Here is an 18,385-nt window from a genome sequence, read left to right as displayed (position 1 = left end):
TATAAGCCTAATCATAAGTAATCTGTCTTCTTTAAAACATAATTGCAAATATGTAACTTTTCTTAAAAATATAATTGCAATATCCATGAGATTGCATCTATTTTTGTGTTCTCTATATATGGGTGTGATGTCGGTCTGTTCTAATACAGTGTTGGCATATACCATCTGTTAAGGGACAGAAAAACATACCAACCAGCACAGCCTTTAGAACGAACAAAAATGCCTTTATGGACCTTGAAGGAGGGGAGAGATCTGTACTGACGGTAGCTTCTTGCATATAGCTGACTTGATTTATGAAGCAGAGTCACTTACAGCAAAATAACCAGGCATTAATTTCCAAGTTGCTTCATTCTCACAACACCTATGGGAGGAAGAGAGAGACACACAGCTGCTTTAACATCTTTACATTACAGATGACTTCATATGGTGCCTTCCTGCACAAGGGCTCATTCTGCCGGAACTGGTTTAATCTCCTGGATCTGCTGGTTGTCAGTGTCTCACTCATCTCTTTTGGCATCCAGTAAGTTGGAAAGCAGGCTATGCAAAGGATAAGTATGCTCCCTGACAAAGAACCAAACGGATTAAGAAGGAGCAACATTAAACTCCAGGCATCCCATCTGAAAAGTGGGCCCAAATGGCTGGGTGTGGGCGTATTGGCTTTTACATCTGCCTATCTGTTTCTGCCTCAGCTCCAGTGCCATCTCTGTGGTGAAGATCTTGCGAGTACTGAGGGTACTCCGTCCTCTCCGAGCCATCAACCGAGCCAAAGGGCTGAAGGTGAGGACTTATCTGAAAAACAGATGCTGGTTCTTGAGCGATGTTCCCAATATGGTGCTTTCTAGATATGGCCGTGCTAAGTTGGAAATGCAGCCCAATGCATCTAGGAGGCACTGGGCTGGGGAAAGCTGTCCTAAAATGCAGAACTGGATGGACCCATCCATTTCTTGCTTCACATACGGGTGCATGTAAGCTGTGAAGGGGTGGGCCCTCTCTCTGTCCCATTCCCTCTTTGGTTTTTCAGATGACACAAGGGCTGAAAAGTGTATTTTCAACTATTTCTTCCTCTCCCCGTGTGCCTCCTTTCCCAAACAGCACGTGGTACAATGTGTGTTCGTAGCAATCCGCACCATTGGAAATATCATGATTGTCACCACCTTGCTGCAGTTCATGTTTGCTTGCATTGGTGTTCAATTATTCAAGGTAAGACATACAGTATTTAGCATTTCAACAGGTGACTGAGGTGAAGTGAGCATTGAAAATAGATATGTGTTCTTGGAACCATCAAGAATATACTGAGTGATAACCGAACTCATGGAGCATGTGTGGGTGGGCTTCTTTAGATTTTGCCTAAACACGTTTCCAAACACATCACCTTAGCAACAAATCCTGTGACGGGAAAAAGCAGCTTCTTGATTTATCTGCAGTTACAGATGTCACCAAGAAAAACCTAAGACTCAAGTGAAATTAAAGGGAACACAATAACAAACACCATAGTTAGCTACACAGGAAACTTACCAGTTTTTGTAATACATTTCTTAGAACTCTTTTAAGACAGAGAGCATTTAAGAATTTTTAAATGGTCTCTCCCTCCGGTGGCTGAACAGCCATGTCAGCAATTAATTTGGATTTCTGCAGTAAAGAGGAAGATAAATTGAATGACCTCGATGGTCCTTTCACTCCCGATTTTTGTAATCCTATATGGAAGTTTGGGATTTGGCCTAAGCAGAGATTAGCAACATGCTGGGCCCAGTTGAGGGGCAGAGGGCAGGAGAGTAAGAATTGAAAATAAGAAAAAGGAAGGAATCAACTAGATAGACTGAGAAGTAGGGAGATGAATGAAAAATAAAAATGTAGAAAGAGTTATTAGTCTTACTGCTTGACATCGGACTGCTCTTCCTCGTAACTCAGCATTCTTATACTTATGCTCATGCATGTTATTTTCTTGCCCCTACCAGCCACAGCTCAGCAACAATTAGTGGGATATGGACACAATGGGATAATAGCTTTCATAGTACAACTTCGTGGATCTAAATTTAATGGAGGGAAAGAAGCCTTCCTCACACAGACCTGCTGATTTTCAACAGCGGTCCCGTGACAACAAGAAGAACTTTAGAATAAACCTTCCTCTTCCCCTTTGTAGTTGCACATACCCTTCCAGTGGCCTTTGATAAATCTTTATAAGGCCCATGAGAGTGTACATCCATTGGTTCATTATGAGGTATCATTAAGCTGGAGATATCCAGTTACACATTGCCATGCCGAATTAAATGGGAAATGTTAAGATCCTGACTCGGTGCTGGAGATTTTCATGAAATGAAGCCAGAACAGCTTCAATCAAAACAAAACGAGACCATCTGCCTATGTCTGCTGCAATAGTTGCTGTAGATGGAATAAAAGGAGCAGAGCCATGAGCTGAGCGTTCTCCTGAATTCATAGCTGCTGCTTGATGGCCAGGTAAGAGCTGTGGCCAGAGGTGCCTTGGTCTAGCTTTACCTGATGAATCATTCATGGCCCGGGAACAGGAGGATCTGGCAACAGAAATTCATGCCTCTTCTCCATCTACGGATACTATGCATGACAAAGGGCTATCTTTGAAGATTACTCAGAAGCTGCAGCTAGTTCAGAATGCAGCAGCACCCATGCTGAAGGTTGAAAGTTATTATGGCAGAATTGCATCTGTATGTTGAATGCCGCATGGCCTATCTGCCAGTAGGCTTCTGGGTACAGGGCAAAGCATAACTTTCTTCTCCAGGCAGAAACAACCAGTTCAGTATATTTGACCTGGATGGAAATGTTGCACATGAAGTAAAATTGGTGTGGCCCAGGGATAATGTTTCCTGGTTAAGGTAACCAACTTAGGGAAATGTCTTCCAGTGGAGATTATAATAGTGATATTCTTAGCATATTTGTAAAAAGCTGCAAAGTTAGAGATACTGTACAAATCTTTGCAAATGGAAGTTGCCTTCTACTGATATTTTTGCCTGATGGTTGAAATTATATCCATAACTGATTTGATCCTAATTAAACAAGTTTTTATCTATGTTGCATCATAGTGGTTTTTTACTATTGAAAATTGCTAGGATCTTGGGATTCTAGTGGTATATATGGTAGGTAGATAGGTAGGTAAGTAGATAGGTAGATTGATTGACTGTATAAATTAGGATATTAAAATAATTTATATTTCATCCTTCTTAAGCAGCCATCTCCCTAAGATTCACAGTATTATTGGGAATATTTACCAAAGACAATATTATAATATAAAGAGTTGGTGATATATATAATGATAGTGGCACAAATGGAAATACATAAGGGATTCTTTGGACTGAATGGGGAGGCACTCACCTCAATACCTAGTCCATAGATTGAAAGGACCTCACAACTGCTCAAAATGAAGAACTTTAGTCTTCTGTTTGAAGGCTTTTCCTATTTGAACTGATATATAAAGCATTTCCTCTGAATTTCAGTAAGCTCCAAGAGACTAGACAGATAGTTTTCCAAGAAAAATCCGTGTGACTGCCTACCTTTTTTATCCTTGTATCTTCAGGGCAAATTCTATAGCTGCACAGATGAGGCCAAGCATACCCCAATTGAGTGCAAGTAAGTAAAAAATCTGCTCTAATGAGAGTACATAAGTAGAAGACAGATAAATAATTCCCTGTAGCATCAGTGTTGTAGCTTTGCACTGAAATAACGGAATAGAAAAAAATGGATTTGATCCTGGTCCTATGGTCCCTGCCATGTTTCCTTGATTCATTTTAGGCCCTTTGTGAACACTGCTGATTCCAGTTTTCCAACTGTGCTACTGTTTACTACTAGTAGCAGAATGACAAAAACTCTATTCATGCTTACATTAATGATTGGTCCCCAGGTGTGGTTCTAGTGAGATCAGAGCTGAAAGGTAAAATTTGGGATTAGCATGATTTACCAGTAATTGCCAGATAATTACAGATTCTTTGTAGCTCTATTACATAAATACTTGCTTGTTTGTTTGTTTGACATATTTAAACTGCTTAAAAAAGCAGTTATCAGTAATTTTAAATGTACATATGCAAATTCAATAGATACGGATAATCTACTATCCAATTGATTCAAAATTATCATATTCCTTCTTTTGTCCATTTTCCATTCCTTCCCTTCCTTCCAAATCCAGAGGCACATTCATTGTGTACAAGGATGGAGATGTGGCTCACCCAATGGTGCGTGAGCGCATGTGGCTCAACAGTGACTTCAACTTTGACAATGTGCTGTCAGGCATGATGGCTCTCTTCACTGTCTCCACTTTTGAAGGATGGCCAGCGTGAGTTACTCTGTAGAAGTTGTGCTCGGAGTGCATGCATGTCTATTTGATGTTTGCCATTCCCAGATGTCTTAATTTTTTTTGCTTTAAGCAGCTGTTTAGATTCTTCTTGCTTAGCTCAGAAGTGTAGTAAGAGAATATGTCCCGCTAGCCCCAAAATGAAGGGTACTTGGTGTTTTCTCATCCTCTTTTCAGGAACAGAGATAGATGTATGACTACAAAAACGACAAAAAAATTCTCTCCTCTCTTTCCTTCTCCTTTTGCCTTTTGAATACTTATAAAAAGAGTGTGTTTGATTAAACCAAGGGAGTGGAAGCGCCCCATTGGGTTTCATGGTGGTATTCCAGGTTTCAAAAAGCAATAGCAATAGCACTTAGATTTATATACCACTTTGCAGTGCTTTGCCCCCAACAATTTGGGTCCTCATTTTATCCACCTCAGAAGGATGGAAGGCTGAGTCAACCTTGAGCCTGGTGAGATTGGAACTGCCAAATTTCAAATTGGCAGGCAGCAGAAGTAGCCTGCAGTACTGCACTATAAACACTGCTCCACTGTGGCTCTTAGATAGAGATAGCAGATAGAAATAGACAAAGTGCTAGAGGATTTAAGAATTTAATTGAATCTTGGCTGATTTTTTTAAAATAAATCCAGCCTATTATTTTTATAAATAATTCTTTTCTGTGCTTTTTATAATATTGCTTATCCCAGGGTGAGTATGTATATAAGTATTTATTTATTTTCCTGACAATCTGAATCCAGAGGAAGTGGGTCATCACGAAAAAGCAGCAATAAGAGTAATGTGATTCTGTTCAGGCTGAAAATTAGGTTGCAGGATGAGACTTCAACAGAACTTGATGGAATTGCATTGGTTTCCTCTGTTTCTTGAGCAGATATGCTGACTCAGATGGGGGACATGTAATATAGAATATCTGAAAAAGATCTTACATTTTGAACTTATTTGGAACCTTGAATTCAATCAATCCATCTTTATTTGGTCACAAACCAGCAGATAACCCTGATTTCTGTAATTATTGGTTTGAATCTTTTCTGAAGAGAGAAAATGCTCAAGTCTTTTGGGACTTCAAGTATGTTCTCATTGATTGCAGTAGTCAACCATCATGCTTTGTCCAGACCATTCTTCAGATGACAGAAATTCATCTGGGTTCTAGCAAGTTTGACAAGTCATGACCCCAATTTGGAGTGTTGTATCCAAATCAGTTGCTAAGTGCTTCCGCAAAGTATTACAAGCAGGGCAGAATGTTTTCCTCTGAATCCCCAGTGTCCAGTTCTCAGGAGTATTCTTACTGTGGCATTGATTGAAGGTCTTAAAAAAAACCCCAATTTCTATTTCTCCATTCCCGCTATGCACCCTCTTACACTTTCTTTGCCACTATCTAACCTATGCCAGGCTCTTGTACAAAGCTATTGATGCCTATGCAGAAAACCAAGGACCAATATACAATTACCGGGTGGAGATCTCCATCTTCTTCATTGTCTACATCATCATTATTGCCTTCTTCATGATGAATATTTTTGTGGGCTTTGTCATCATCACTTTCCGGGCCCAAGGAGAGCAGGAATACAAAAACTGTGAGCTGGACAAGAACCAGGTAGCATTCCAATACCCAACTCCTTGTATTTGCTTTTGAAATAACATTTCAAATTCCTTTTTTTTTCCTTCTCCAAATGACATTAGCTTAGTCCACCTTTCCCCAACTTAGTAATCTTCACGTTGTGTTGGGATTGCAACTGTAAGAAAGCCACATTGGCTGAGAATTCCTGATATCACACAGTTCCGTCATAATTAGAAAGTCTCGGATTAGGGAAGATTAGCTTACTCCCATAATTACTCATTCACATCAGCGATCAAGGACTTTGCTACTGTATATCCCTTTTGCCTATCTTTAATGGGAATCAAATTATTTCCCCTCTCAGTTTTGCCCTTTATACTGAGAAGAATGAGATAGTTCTCTTCCAGATTTTCAATGCTGAATAAAAGATTGATTTTCATTTCTGAAGTATTGTTTTACCCTATTTATTAATTGTTTTTGTTCTGAGAGCACTCCTTAATAAATACAATCCATTATTCATCAAGTTTAGGATGCATTCTAATAATATACATCAGTACAAAAGTGTTATCACGGGGAAAAGGAGATGGAGTTTTAAAAGTCATGTATGTTTTATTATTTGTATTTATTTATTGAGGGAGAATATGCAGCCATAGCAAATTGGAAAAAGTGGCAGTCATGTGAGCCATTTTGGGTTCCTTTTATTTAAAAACAAAGGCAGAACAAAGGGAAAAACACTATAGTTTAGCTCTTGAGATTTTTGAAAGTAATAAATAATTATTTTTGCAAGAACTTTTTGGTATGAGGTCTGATCCGAGTCTTTTGTCTATGTTTCCCATGAATTGCTTATAACCAGATCACCTAGTAATAATTCAGATCCAAACAACACTTATCCAGCATTAACACCCCTCATAGCATTAACATTAACAACTCTCATAAGTAGTTGCATAAAATCTACTACTACTTGCTGCCTCCCCATCTTGAGCCACATTGCACCACCAGCTCTACGAAGGCAGGAAGCCTTAGTGAAGGAACACAACAAAATTTTGAGAATCCCACTTCTCCCTGTGCATGCCAATCTTCCTCATCTATCAGTTGGCAGGCTTAAATCCAGGAAGCCCTCTCTGGCACTCGCTCAACAGCTGTCTAACAACTTTGACATCAACACACAGTGGAAAGCCAAATGGGCTGCTGAACACACCTAGATACAGCAGTTACATAGATGACCCTACACAAAAGGTGCCAGGTTTTGATCTTCCTTGCCAGCATTGGTCAACTCTGAACAGGATCCGTACCCAACATGGTGCCTGCCAGGACTCATCATTTAAGTGGGGTCTTGTCTCTACCCCTCAGTGTGGTGCTCCTCAACAAAATGTCCGTCACATTGTATCCAAATGTCCATCAAGAGCTTATACCAACCTGATGCCTGATTTTTTTCAACATAGACCACCCTGGGTGGGTGGACTGGAGATTAACATTTGAACCACTATAAGTCCATGTATTCGCCATAAGCTAAATAAAACCCCTCATAACAGAATAAAAAACAGGAAAACAGGAAAGGTGCAGGAATTTGGAATTTTGACAGTGGATATGCAGAAGGAAATGGCATCAGGAATTTCAGTACTCGTGGAATATGACATATTCCACGAGTCTTCTTCATGTGTATTGGGGCTTTGGTTTACAAAATTAGAAAATGTTGCTTTATGATGTGAAAACTGTTGCAGGCAGCAGTTCAGGGTGTTGCTGAAAAAATGTGCAAAAGATGCAGTGGGGGGCGGAGTTCTCTCTTACTGCTCAGCTGAATTGCTTTCTTTTTCTTTTCCCGTAGCGGCAATGTGTGGAATATGCCTTGAAGGCTCAACCCTTACGACGCTATATTCCAAAGAACAAATATCAGTACAAATTCTGGTATATGGTCAATTCCACTTGTTTTGAATACATCATGTTTGTGCTGATCTTGCTGAACACTATTGCTTTGGCTGTACAGGTGAGAAGCATAATTTGTAGTGCCACATATCAAAAGGCACTGCTCAGTTATTTCCTCTTTAAGAGAAGGTGAATAGACAAACATAGTTCTAAAATAAATATGTCACACTAATATTTGGGGCCTCAGTGGTGAGTGTAATGAATTGGTAAACTATGAGAAAATTCACTCCAGGCCATATGAAGAAAATGAAGATGCTGGAGGTGTCACAGAAGTTGGGGATTCAGCTGCAGAGCGGCAAAATAGATGAGAAAGATAAGGCCATAGAATAATTTGCACAAGCCTATATGAGTGGGAACAAGAAGAAAAAAAATCCTAAAGAACCTAGGAAAGATACATTTGAGTTCAGCATTCATTCTCATTATAAGGAGATTCTCAACAAACCCCACTTGAATCACCAAGATTTGCAAAATTCTCCTGTATTATTCATGTCTCATCTCTTCTTTCAGCACTATGAACAATCAGAGCCTTTTAATAACGTGATGGATCTGCTCAATATGGTGTTCACAGGCCTCTTCACTGTTGAAATGTTTCTGAAGATTATTGCCTTCAAGCCCAAGGTTTGGGAGTTTTGCAAAAGTAAAAACACATAGAGAACTGTTTCCCATAACTCCAGAACACTTTGATTAACACCAGGTTGTCACTAATTACATCTTGAAGGATTTTCTTTAAGATACTTAAGAGTTCTTACGTCAGTCTTCTGCGTCATATATAACAATTTGTTTGTTGAGAGGAACTCTTGTTTCAAGTTTTTCAATAGAACTCCCTTTGGAGGATCTCCTTATTCCTGATGGTGCAGTGTTCAAGAAAATTCTCACATTCTTTCCAGTATGCTCAGTTACTGTTGTAATGTGAGAAGGGAGGGGAGGTTTTGTCAAACTTTCAGGTTCTGTTAAATATATGGTTTTGCCGATCTGTGGAGCCCCTCCACTTTTAAACCTTGCCTGTAAAAATGCCTTTATTTGGTGTGTATTGTCTTCAGGAATTTAGGATATCCTTCTAGACAGACCTACATCTTTGCATTAAGTTCTGAAGCGTTTAATATTGCAGCACAGGAGCCTTCTCTCAACACACACTTTTTATCCTTTAAGATCACACTTTCAAGCAGAATAGGTGGTGATGGTGCTGGCGGTGAAAAATGTGTGATCAATGCATTTTGATTTTTAGGCCAACCCATAACAACAACTCAGGTTGGTTAATGCTGAATAAGATATTGTGCCTGTGCCTTCCCCCACTTCTCAGTCTTGAGCCCCAAAGGACAAAATTGAACTGTTGAGGTTTGAACTTTGTTAAGATGGTAAAGAGCTTCTGGAAAGGGAGGGTTGTGTTTCCTTGTTGCATGCCCTTTCTGGTTACTCGGTGACATCAATAATAATCTGAAGCAGGATCACTACACATCTGAAAAATGTGTAGAAATGTGTAGAAAGCAGAGGCTCTGCCCAAGATTGGGCTTCGGTTATTTTGACGTTATATAACCCAAACTCTACCTTGAATTTTGCCCAAGGGAAAGCAGGGGACCAACCGCTTGAATAGGACAGGCCCATGCTATTTTTGCTCAGATAAAATAGGTGTGGGTAGGTCAGTGGATGTAAATTAGTTCTGACTGGCTCTTTCTGGAGCTTTTCTCTGTTGTTTTCTTGCAGCACTACTTTGTTGACGCATGGAATACCTTTGATGCTTTGATCGTGGTTGGGAGTATAGTAGACATTGCTGTTACTGAAATCAACGTGAGTGATTCCCAATATGATATGTGTCCCACAGAAGCTATCTGAGCAGTGTTGAAGTTCATTTGCAGAACAGCTGTTGAAAAAGTCAAAATATGTCATAACCGCATGCTTATTTTATTGATTGATTGAATTTTGGACTATGTACACAGTTAAAAGATAAACAATCAACATAGTTTATCTGTTAAAACAATGTAAAAACTAACAAAAAACAGGGGAGAAAAACACAGTCTAAAATTATAATGCCCATTTAATAGGCTCCTCACTTCCATGGAATCCCGAGGCCTGATGGCAAAACCCAGTTTAGAGGAGGTGAACAGCATTGGGGGCCAATCTCACTTCAGGAGGAATGATGTTCTGAAGGGCGGCTGCCATGGCAGAAAAGGTGCTCTCTCTAGGTCCTACCCAACAAAACTCCTTGGCTAATGTAACTTGACCTTACCTCTGCCAGGCCTGATGGGATGGAGGCATACCAGTGGTGGTATTCTACCGGTTCGACTCGGTTCTGCTGAGCCGGTAGCACCGATGAGCAGCAGAGACTGATCCGGTTCTTTCTGCCACTCTGCTGTTGGGCCCACCCACCACCCACCCACCCACCCGGGCTCTCATACTCACCTTTATCCCCTGCTTTTGAAGCACAGCTGCTTTGTGCGGCACAGCAGAGTGCTGCGCGGCAGCTGCTGAAATGACTGTGAGAGTGCAGGCTTGCAGGAGGTGAGTTGGAAAACCTCTGCATCTGCGCAAATGCCTCTGCGCCTGCACAAGGTGCATGTTTCGTGTGTGCATGCACGCAAAGTGTGTGCACGTGTGCAAAGCGCACCTTCCAAGTCACACCCACCAAATCAGTGGTAAAAATGTTTGAATCCCACCATTGGGGCATTCCTAACTGCCAGGGGTGGGATTCAATTCAACAACCATTTCTGTAGGCATGGCTTAGTTAGTGGGCGTAGCTTGGTGGTAATATGACTGGCTGGGCGTGGCCAACTCAATATCACTCACATCGAGGCACGCATCTCCTCACCTGGCCTCTCGTGACTGTGGGGATGCTGCAATAGTCATAAGTGTGAAAAACAGTCATAAATCACTTTTTTCAGTGCCATTGTAACTTTGAATGGTCACTCCACACAAGCAAAGTACCAGCAAAGAAGGGGAAAAAAAACTTCAGAGATGTTCCTGGGACAGGAAGTCTAGTCGTGCCAAGAATGTAATAAGAGTTAATGGAGAGGCAATTTCTGTAAGCAACACCAGAATGTTTCCTTCCTGCCTTCCTTACAGGATTAGGCCAGTGATTTCTTCTAACAACCGGTTCTCCAAACTGCTTAGAATATTAACAACCAGTTCGAGCAAATAGGTGTGAACTGGTAGAATCCCACCCCTGCTAACTGCCCATGCCACTGCATTTTCCGCCAGCTGACTCTTCCAGATACTTTTCAAGAGCAGCCCCATGTTGAGTGGTTATTTACTGAAAGGACTATTACACCTGATATTTTTTCCCCTGATTATGTAATTCAAATATAGCTCCTGGCTGTCACAAAGGCTAAGAATTTGCTTTTGTTATTTATTTACTATATTATTTGTTGGATGGATAGCCTGCCTTTTCTGTAGGAGTTTAACAAAGCTTACACAGGTCCCCTTTCCTTTTATTCTCCAAATAATCAACAATTCTCTCTCAGTATACAATGATCAGCAAGAGAGAATGACTGACCAACATTAACCATTCATTTTTCATAACTGAGGCTAGATTTGAACCTTGAAATCACAAAGCAAACAAAAATCAATTTTCTTCAGAGCTTTTATTCCATGTTTTGTTGTAGTTATTCTTTATGCAAGAAATGAATACGTTTTGGGGATATACAGTGTATAATATGTTCCAAAGTTCTTTTATTTTCTGAATTTGTTGTCTTTTATTTACTCATCTCTGGATTCTATCTCTGGATTCTATCCTCCTATTTCTTTTTTCCTTCGTATATTGTCTGCATTGCTGCTTTCATGCACTAGATATTATGAGACACAAAATTGGCTTGATCTTATGTACCTCCACCATATCTTCAATCATGTTGTGATTCCTTCCCTCCAACAGAAAGGAAGCTATAGTGTGAGATATTACCCCATGAATCCGAAAAGTTGAGTTATGTATTTATAGAAGCAATGACTGTGACAAAATCCACAGTGGGGTCGATTTGGTATTGTGGTTAGACTGCCAAATTACAAGAAGAAAGGCATAGGTTCAAATCCTCATTCAGTTCACAGGGTCATTCTTACTTGCTTTATTTCAAGGGTTGTGAAAGTAAGATCTTGCTCTAAGCTCCTTGGAGATGCCAGAGATGTATGCCAGAGATGTAGGCTAGAACAGTGGTCCCCAACCTTGGTGGCCTGGCTACAGGGGCAGGATGAAGGGAAACCAGGTCACACAAGGGACAGGACAGCGCATGCACATGCAGCTTGACTTGCGGGAGCAGCGGGCTGGCATGTGCATGGGCACACAAGTGCACACTGGCCCACTGCTCACACAAGTCAAGCTGCATGTGCATGCGCAGGCCAGCCCACCACTCATGCAGCCCAGTTCCTAATAGGCCACGGCCCGGTAGTGGGCTGTGGCCCGGGGGTTGGGAACGCCTGGGCTAGAAGGAATGAAACAGGCCTGTGATAAAGCATGAAGTTATAAATGTTGATGTGACAAGCCTATTATAGGGATTGTAAATTACTGTATAAAATAAATGTCTTTAAATTCAGGCAGGGTTTAGTAGATGCTATGTATCAATGTGTGTTGTAAATATGTATTTTGGGGCACTCCATATAAAATAAGCAAATAAGCATATACATGGCAGAGAAATCATTCCTAGCCACTGTATCGTATAACTTTGTGCCTCCCAGATGTGAAGTTCCCATTGGGATCGCACTGGCTGGGGAATCTAAATGGACCAAACTGAAGAAAAGTGGTGGAGGGCTTGGGAAAGAATGCAAGGCGTTGTTGGGCAAAGATAACTAAATAAATAGTATGGGGGTATCATTTTGGTCTTGCCAACAATACATGCAATGTTATTATTTTTTAGGTTGGTCTTGAATAATGGCAATTTGGCTCCACTGGTACCATTGCCTCAAGTTATAGCTAAGGATTTCCTTTCATCTTTCTTTTTTTTCTGGGACCTCCATCTTTGCTGCAGATGGAGGCAGGAAAAAGGAAAGTGGCACAGTTGCCTAGCAACTACTCAGCTCTGTTCTGTTAATCCTAGACCAGAGAACTGTCTGGACTAAGAACAGAACAGGCAGCTAGCTGTGCAAGCAGGGGGAGTCATAGCTATACCCAATATACTGTGGGATTGTGGGCTGCTCAGACTTTCCTGGAGGTAGATGCTGGTGGCCCAGGGAATGGAGCTTACTTCCCATGTATTTGCAGATATATAACTATGTTTGTCTGACAAAATGCATGTGTTGATTATGATAACTAAACGGGAGCCTCATGTACAATGGCAACGTCATACCTCTAAACTCTACTGTTTGGAGCAGAATACAGGAGAAGGCCATCACTGTCATGGCTGCTGCTCCCAGTTGAAAGCTGATTACAGGACTAGATGAAGCTGTACAGATTCAGCAAGATGGTGGGGTGGATTTAGTATGTTGCCCTATGGGATGTGTACACATGTGTTTCTATTACGGGGCTGCTTGTTCTAACCTCTTGCTGAGCCCATTCCCCTCAACTCCACAGAGCTCAGAGGACAGTTCCCGCATCTCTATCACCTTCTTCCGCCTCTTCCGTGTCATGCGCCTGGTCAAGCTCCTCAGCAAAGGTGAGGGTATCCGTACCCTCCTCTGGACTTTCATCAAATCTTTCCAGGTCAGAAGGGGAATGATGAGAAAGTAACCGTTGCCTTAAATCTAAGACTTAAAACTGCTGCATACTTTGTTCTAGCGGGGTAGGAAGGAAAGAACATGCTTGGGAAACGTGCTAACAGGAGCATTAAACACTGGTTTTGCGTCAAACCAGGAGGATCTAGCCCCGGCTGCAGACTTATTTCTCCAAATTCACTACTGGTTTTTTTTCCCATCCAGGCTTTGCCGTATGTGGCCCTCCTTATTGCCATGATTTTCTTTATCTACGCTGTCATTGGCATGCAGGTGAGCCGAGAATCTTCCTCGCTGCATTTTTTCTTGCAAATGAATCTTTGAACAAACCTGAGTGACTTGTAGGCATTTCATGGGGGTAGGAGCTAGAATTCTGCACCTTTGTATGAGGCCCTGTATTATCAGAACTGAAAGATTTGATTCTTTTCTTTGTGCAAGGCAACGATGTGCATGCAACAGATATTTGGATGTGTGTAGGTGTTCCAATCAGGCTAAGTACTACCTATGTTTCTACAGCATGCAGATTAAATAATGTCCCCAAGAAACATTTACTGCCATCTAAGGTAGAGCTTAATAGGTTGGAGCCAGAAAATTAGCTTTTGCTATATTCTAGAAGCATCATCCAGCTGCACTTCTAGCAACATAGCAGAAATAAAGTTTTTATTCTCTGATCTTATAAAGGAGACAGAATGCAAGGAAGCCTGAATTATGTGCACCTGGAAACATTTTACATTAGAGTTTTTATTTGTTGTGTCTTGTCACGACCTGAAATTGGCTTCCTTGTCTTTCAGACCTTTGGCAAAATAGCTATGCAAGATGGTACAGCCATCAATCGCAACAATAATTTCCAGACCTTTCCACAAGCTGTGTTGCTGCTTTTCAGGTATTTCTGTTTCTCCTGTTCCTTCTTAATTTGGGAGAAAATAAGCAAATGACTTCTTCCTTCCTTGTTTCCAAAGGGCTGACAGAATCTGGGCCAATTCACAAATTAAATTCTAACTCACAAATTATGACTACACAGTGGAGTGGAGTGGAGTGGAGTGGAGTGGAGTGGAATGGAATGGAATGGAATGGAATGGAATGGAATGGAATGGAATAGAATAGAATAGAATAGAATAGAATAGAATAGAATAGAATAGAATAGAATAGAATAGAATAGAATAGAATAGTTGCAAGGGACCTTGGAGGTCTTCTCGTCCAACCGCTTGCTTAGGCAGGAAACCTATACCATTTCAGACAAATTGTTATCCAATCTTTTCTTAAATATTTCCAGTGTTGGAGCATTCACAACTTCTGGAGGCAAGTTGTTCCACTGATTAATTGCTCTAATGTCAGAAGAACTCCCAGCTGAGTGTTTGGTCCAATTCAGGTTTATAATAAATCAAAATTAAAAGCAAGCTTTTGGTATTTGGAAGCAGGGATAGACAACATTTATCAAAGCATTACTTTATCCCGGCAAGCTGGTTATTCCCCCTTTAATACCACAAAAATAAGAATGGTATGGGGAGAACAAGTTGAATAGGCACCAAAGGAACTTTTCAAATATACATAATAATATATAAATAGTAGGAATGTAGTTGTGCTCCTTTTTCTAGAATGGTGATTCAGTGGATGCAGTCAGTGAGTTTACCAAAACATACAGTGCTTCAAAGCATCACAGGTTATTTCTAACAAGTCTATTATTACATCTGTTGTATCAGTTTTCCTGTCTTTTCTCCTAAAATGTAATAAAAATAGATTCCATCAGTATTAGCTTGACTGCTCCAGATGGGCACATTTATTGTCATGGAACGGAAGAGCTTGCCATACTCTCCCAGGCTAACTTCCAGCCCTCGGATTTCCTACTTGTCTCCTATCTTAGATCTAATGGCATTTGACTCGGTTTAGTCTTTTTTTCCTCCAGCATTGCACTTCCATCGGGTGTGTCTCCTAAATTGTCCCCCAAACAAATTTAAAGAGGGCTGTTTTTGTCTTTTCGCTCCGTACTTTCTTACATTCTTTCTGTTCTGGCAGGATGAATTCAACCTGTTTTTTCCCCCCATCTTGTCCCTCCAGGTGTGCCACAGGGGAAGCCTGGCAGGAGATCATGCTAGCCAGCTTGCCTGGCAAGCGCTGTGACCCTGAGTCTGATTTTGAACCTGGGGAGGAATTCACTTGTGGTAGCAACTTTGCTATTGTCTATTTCATCAGCTTCTTCATGCTGTGTGCCTTCCTGGTGAGTTCCTGACATAAAGTACCCTCTGTTCTTCCGATTTAGCACCTGGATTCTAGATTATCAACCCAGCCCCTCTTCTTTAGAGCCAAGATCCATCTCATAACTGACAAACTAAAACATTGGTTCCCACCACGCATGTCCGTTTTGATGCACCGGTTGTGCTACCTGAAAATAGACTTAACTCAGAGAACATATGTGTCATCTTTGAAGTTGTTTCTGCAATTGGAAGCAAGGGAACAGCTGGGAGCCAGAGTGGGTGCAGCTTAGCTATCTCTATTCCTGCAATTTGTCTCTTTAAAATTGCTCTCCTGCGCTGGCTCCTGTTTCATCTCTGTCTCACAGAGAGGATCCTGTAATGTGCTTCTCCTGTTTCTCTGCTTACTCAATAGCAGCAGGAGCAACAGCACTGTCATGTGCCATTTCAGCCTCTCATGTGGCTCTTGCATCATTACTGAAGCTCAGACCAATGTTCTGTATGTGGCTTATCCCATTTCCTTTCCCCACTGGGCCAGGCTTAATTGCTAAAATGAGGAGGATTGATGCTCACGAACATTTCCTGACAAAAAGACCTCCTATCCCAAGTATGGGGCATAGTAGAGATGGTATTCAGCAGTTCTGACCAGTTCTGGAGAACCAGTAGCGGAAATTTTGAGTAGTTCGGAGAACGGCAAATACCACCTCTGACTGGAGGTTTTACAGTATCCTTTCCCCTGTCACACCCACCAAGCCACACCCAATTTCGATCCCATCACTGGGGCATACTATCCTTGTTGAAAAGAAAGCACACTGTGGGCAAGCAATGTTCTCTAACTAAATGTCTTTCAGTCAAATGTAATACAGTGGACTATAGCTCCCCTCATCCCCAGCCAAAGGGGAGGCAAATTACGGACCAGAATACTGAGATGACAGCTATTCCAAGGCACACTTTCTGTTGTGTTATTGCATATGTTCCAAGCCTAAATCAAAGCAAGGACCCTTAGAAAGAGCTGCTGACTCTCACTAAGTCCCTCTGGCATCCATTCCTTTTCTTCAACTTGATTACAGTTTTATGAACACTTGCTGAGCCCAACAGGACTTATTTCTAAATAACCTTCACAGTATCAAGCTCCTTGCTTCTGATGTTTTGCTCTTACTCATTTTGTCTACTAGATCATTAACCTCTTTGTTGCTGTCATCATGGACAATTTTGACTATCTCACTCGGGACTGGTCCATTCTGGGTCCCCACCACCTGGATGAGTTCAAGAGGATCTGGTCGGAATATGATCCAGCTGCCAAGTAAGAAACTTGATTCCATTCATTGAAATCGTTTCAGCAAGTGCTTTTGGAAATAGTAGCAGTATCTTCCAGAATTTCCCATCACAGACAATAAGGAGAATCTTTAACTTCTCTTAAGCTGCACAATTTCTAGTGTTCTACTGTTACCAGAGACACTAGAAGAATATTACTTTCTTTCGATAGTTTTGATGCATACCACAAAAGGCATTGTAGATTATATATTGAGTTAATATTTTGAAAGTGAAATATAAGTGGTAATCCTGCCTGAGGAGCTTATACTGTATCATTTCTGGATCATGATTTTACTATTTGAGGGTCCTTCCTCAGTGCTGAGTTGGATGACTCTCCATCCATCTGAAATTGGCACAGGCCTGTAATTGTGACATCGGATATCCCAGTTGCTGACCCTCTCCTGTCCCAGTCAGTTGATTTCTCACCAGGATGCTGAGTGCCGACAAGGCCTAAAAGATTCTACACACCTTTAACAGCAGAGGATGATTAAGTCTGTTTCCCTCATGGATTTCAGACAAAATAATAGCAACATCATGGAGACAAGGCAAAGTGTGTTTTCCTAGTAGCAACATTGTCCATTTCCTATATCTTTCTGATTTAAAATGGTCTTTGAAATGTGTTTTCTATGATTATTACTTTCTATGCTGCTGTTTGGTAAACATTTGAATTAATAGGCCTCTGGTTTAAATCTATACTTTAAATCTATACTTTTTAAATTCTGTTCCTTTATAATGGCTATTCGTGTGCTTAATACATGTGAAAATGCAATTTATCTTCATGCAGATTAATTTAGAGTACCTGCAGCCTTTAATGATATGTGTTTCACATTTTCCCATTCACCATGGGAACTGGAGGTGATGGGAATAGTCCATCAAAACTAAAGGAGATCAGGTAGAGGAAGGCTCAAATAAAGAAAGGTTTCTCTTCCAGAGGTTACATCAAGCATCTGGATGTGGTGACTCTATTGCGCCGGATACAGCCACCTCTGGGTTTTGGGAAGCTCTGTCCCCACCGAGTGGCCTGCAAAGTAAGTGAAAAAATCAGATTTGTCTGGACTATTGTGACCACTAACAGGGAGGAGATTACAAGGATTCTTGATTTAATTTGCCTGTCTTTTAGAGGCTGGTGGCCATGAACATGCCATTGAACTCAGATGGAACTGTCACTTTCAATGCCACCCTCTTTGCTCTGGTGCGTACATCACTAAAGATCAAGACAGAAGGTAAAGCGCTAATTTAAAGCAGGGAAGCATTTTGTACATGAAGATAGTTCCTGTTTTCAGGCTTCTAGTTAAGCTTCCACAAGCCTTTTCTCTGTTCTCAACAGCTCCTCCTATGTCCTACTCTATCCCCCATGATTAGCAGAAAGACTCCACCCTTCTCTTCACCTTTTTCTCTTGCTTTTGTTTTGCTGGAGTAGTGAAAAAGAAATGAGATGAATATGTGATACTGTAAAATAATACAGC

At 41.0% G+C, this 18,385-nt stretch overlaps 1 protein-coding gene across 5 annotated transcripts in view; it reads left to right on the top strand.

Annotated features, from left to right (window-relative positions):
- CACNA1F (calcium voltage-gated channel subunit alpha1 F) overlaps window positions 1-18,385 on the top strand; it is a 55,441-nt gene that overhangs the window by 24,866 nt on the left and 12,190 nt on the right. For all 5 annotated transcript variants that reach the window (XM_087925807.1, XM_087925806.1, XM_087925805.1 and 2 more), the window contains 16 exons: window positions 414-520; window positions 690-777; window positions 1,093-1,200; window positions 3,545-3,597; window positions 4,151-4,297; window positions 5,706-5,907; window positions 7,694-7,852; window positions 8,299-8,409; window positions 9,493-9,576; window positions 13,280-13,408; window positions 13,624-13,689; window positions 14,208-14,299; window positions 15,472-15,631; window positions 16,781-16,908; window positions 17,851-17,947; window positions 18,040-18,142. In XM_087925807.1, the coding sequence (XP_087781933.1) occupies window positions 414-520; window positions 690-777; window positions 1,093-1,200; window positions 3,545-3,597; window positions 4,151-4,297; window positions 5,706-5,907; window positions 7,694-7,852; window positions 8,299-8,409; window positions 9,493-9,576; window positions 13,280-13,408; window positions 13,624-13,689; window positions 14,208-14,299; window positions 15,472-15,631; window positions 16,781-16,908; window positions 17,851-17,947; window positions 18,040-18,142 (1,834 nt within the window). The remainder of the gene's footprint in view (window positions 1-413; window positions 521-689; window positions 778-1,092; window positions 1,201-3,544; window positions 3,598-4,150; window positions 4,298-5,705; window positions 5,908-7,693; window positions 7,853-8,298; window positions 8,410-9,492; window positions 9,577-13,279; window positions 13,409-13,623; window positions 13,690-14,207; window positions 14,300-15,471; window positions 15,632-16,780; window positions 16,909-17,850; window positions 17,948-18,039; window positions 18,143-18,385) is intronic.

Source organism: Pseudonaja textilis, chromosome 2 (genome assembly GCF_049901715.1).
Source record: "Pseudonaja textilis isolate UNSWEBS1 chromosome 2, rPseTex1.2, whole genome shotgun sequence".
Taxonomy (NCBI): Eukaryota; Metazoa; Chordata; class Lepidosauria; order Squamata; family Elapidae; genus Pseudonaja; species Pseudonaja textilis.
This window is presented reverse-complemented; position numbering and strand designations above follow the sequence as displayed.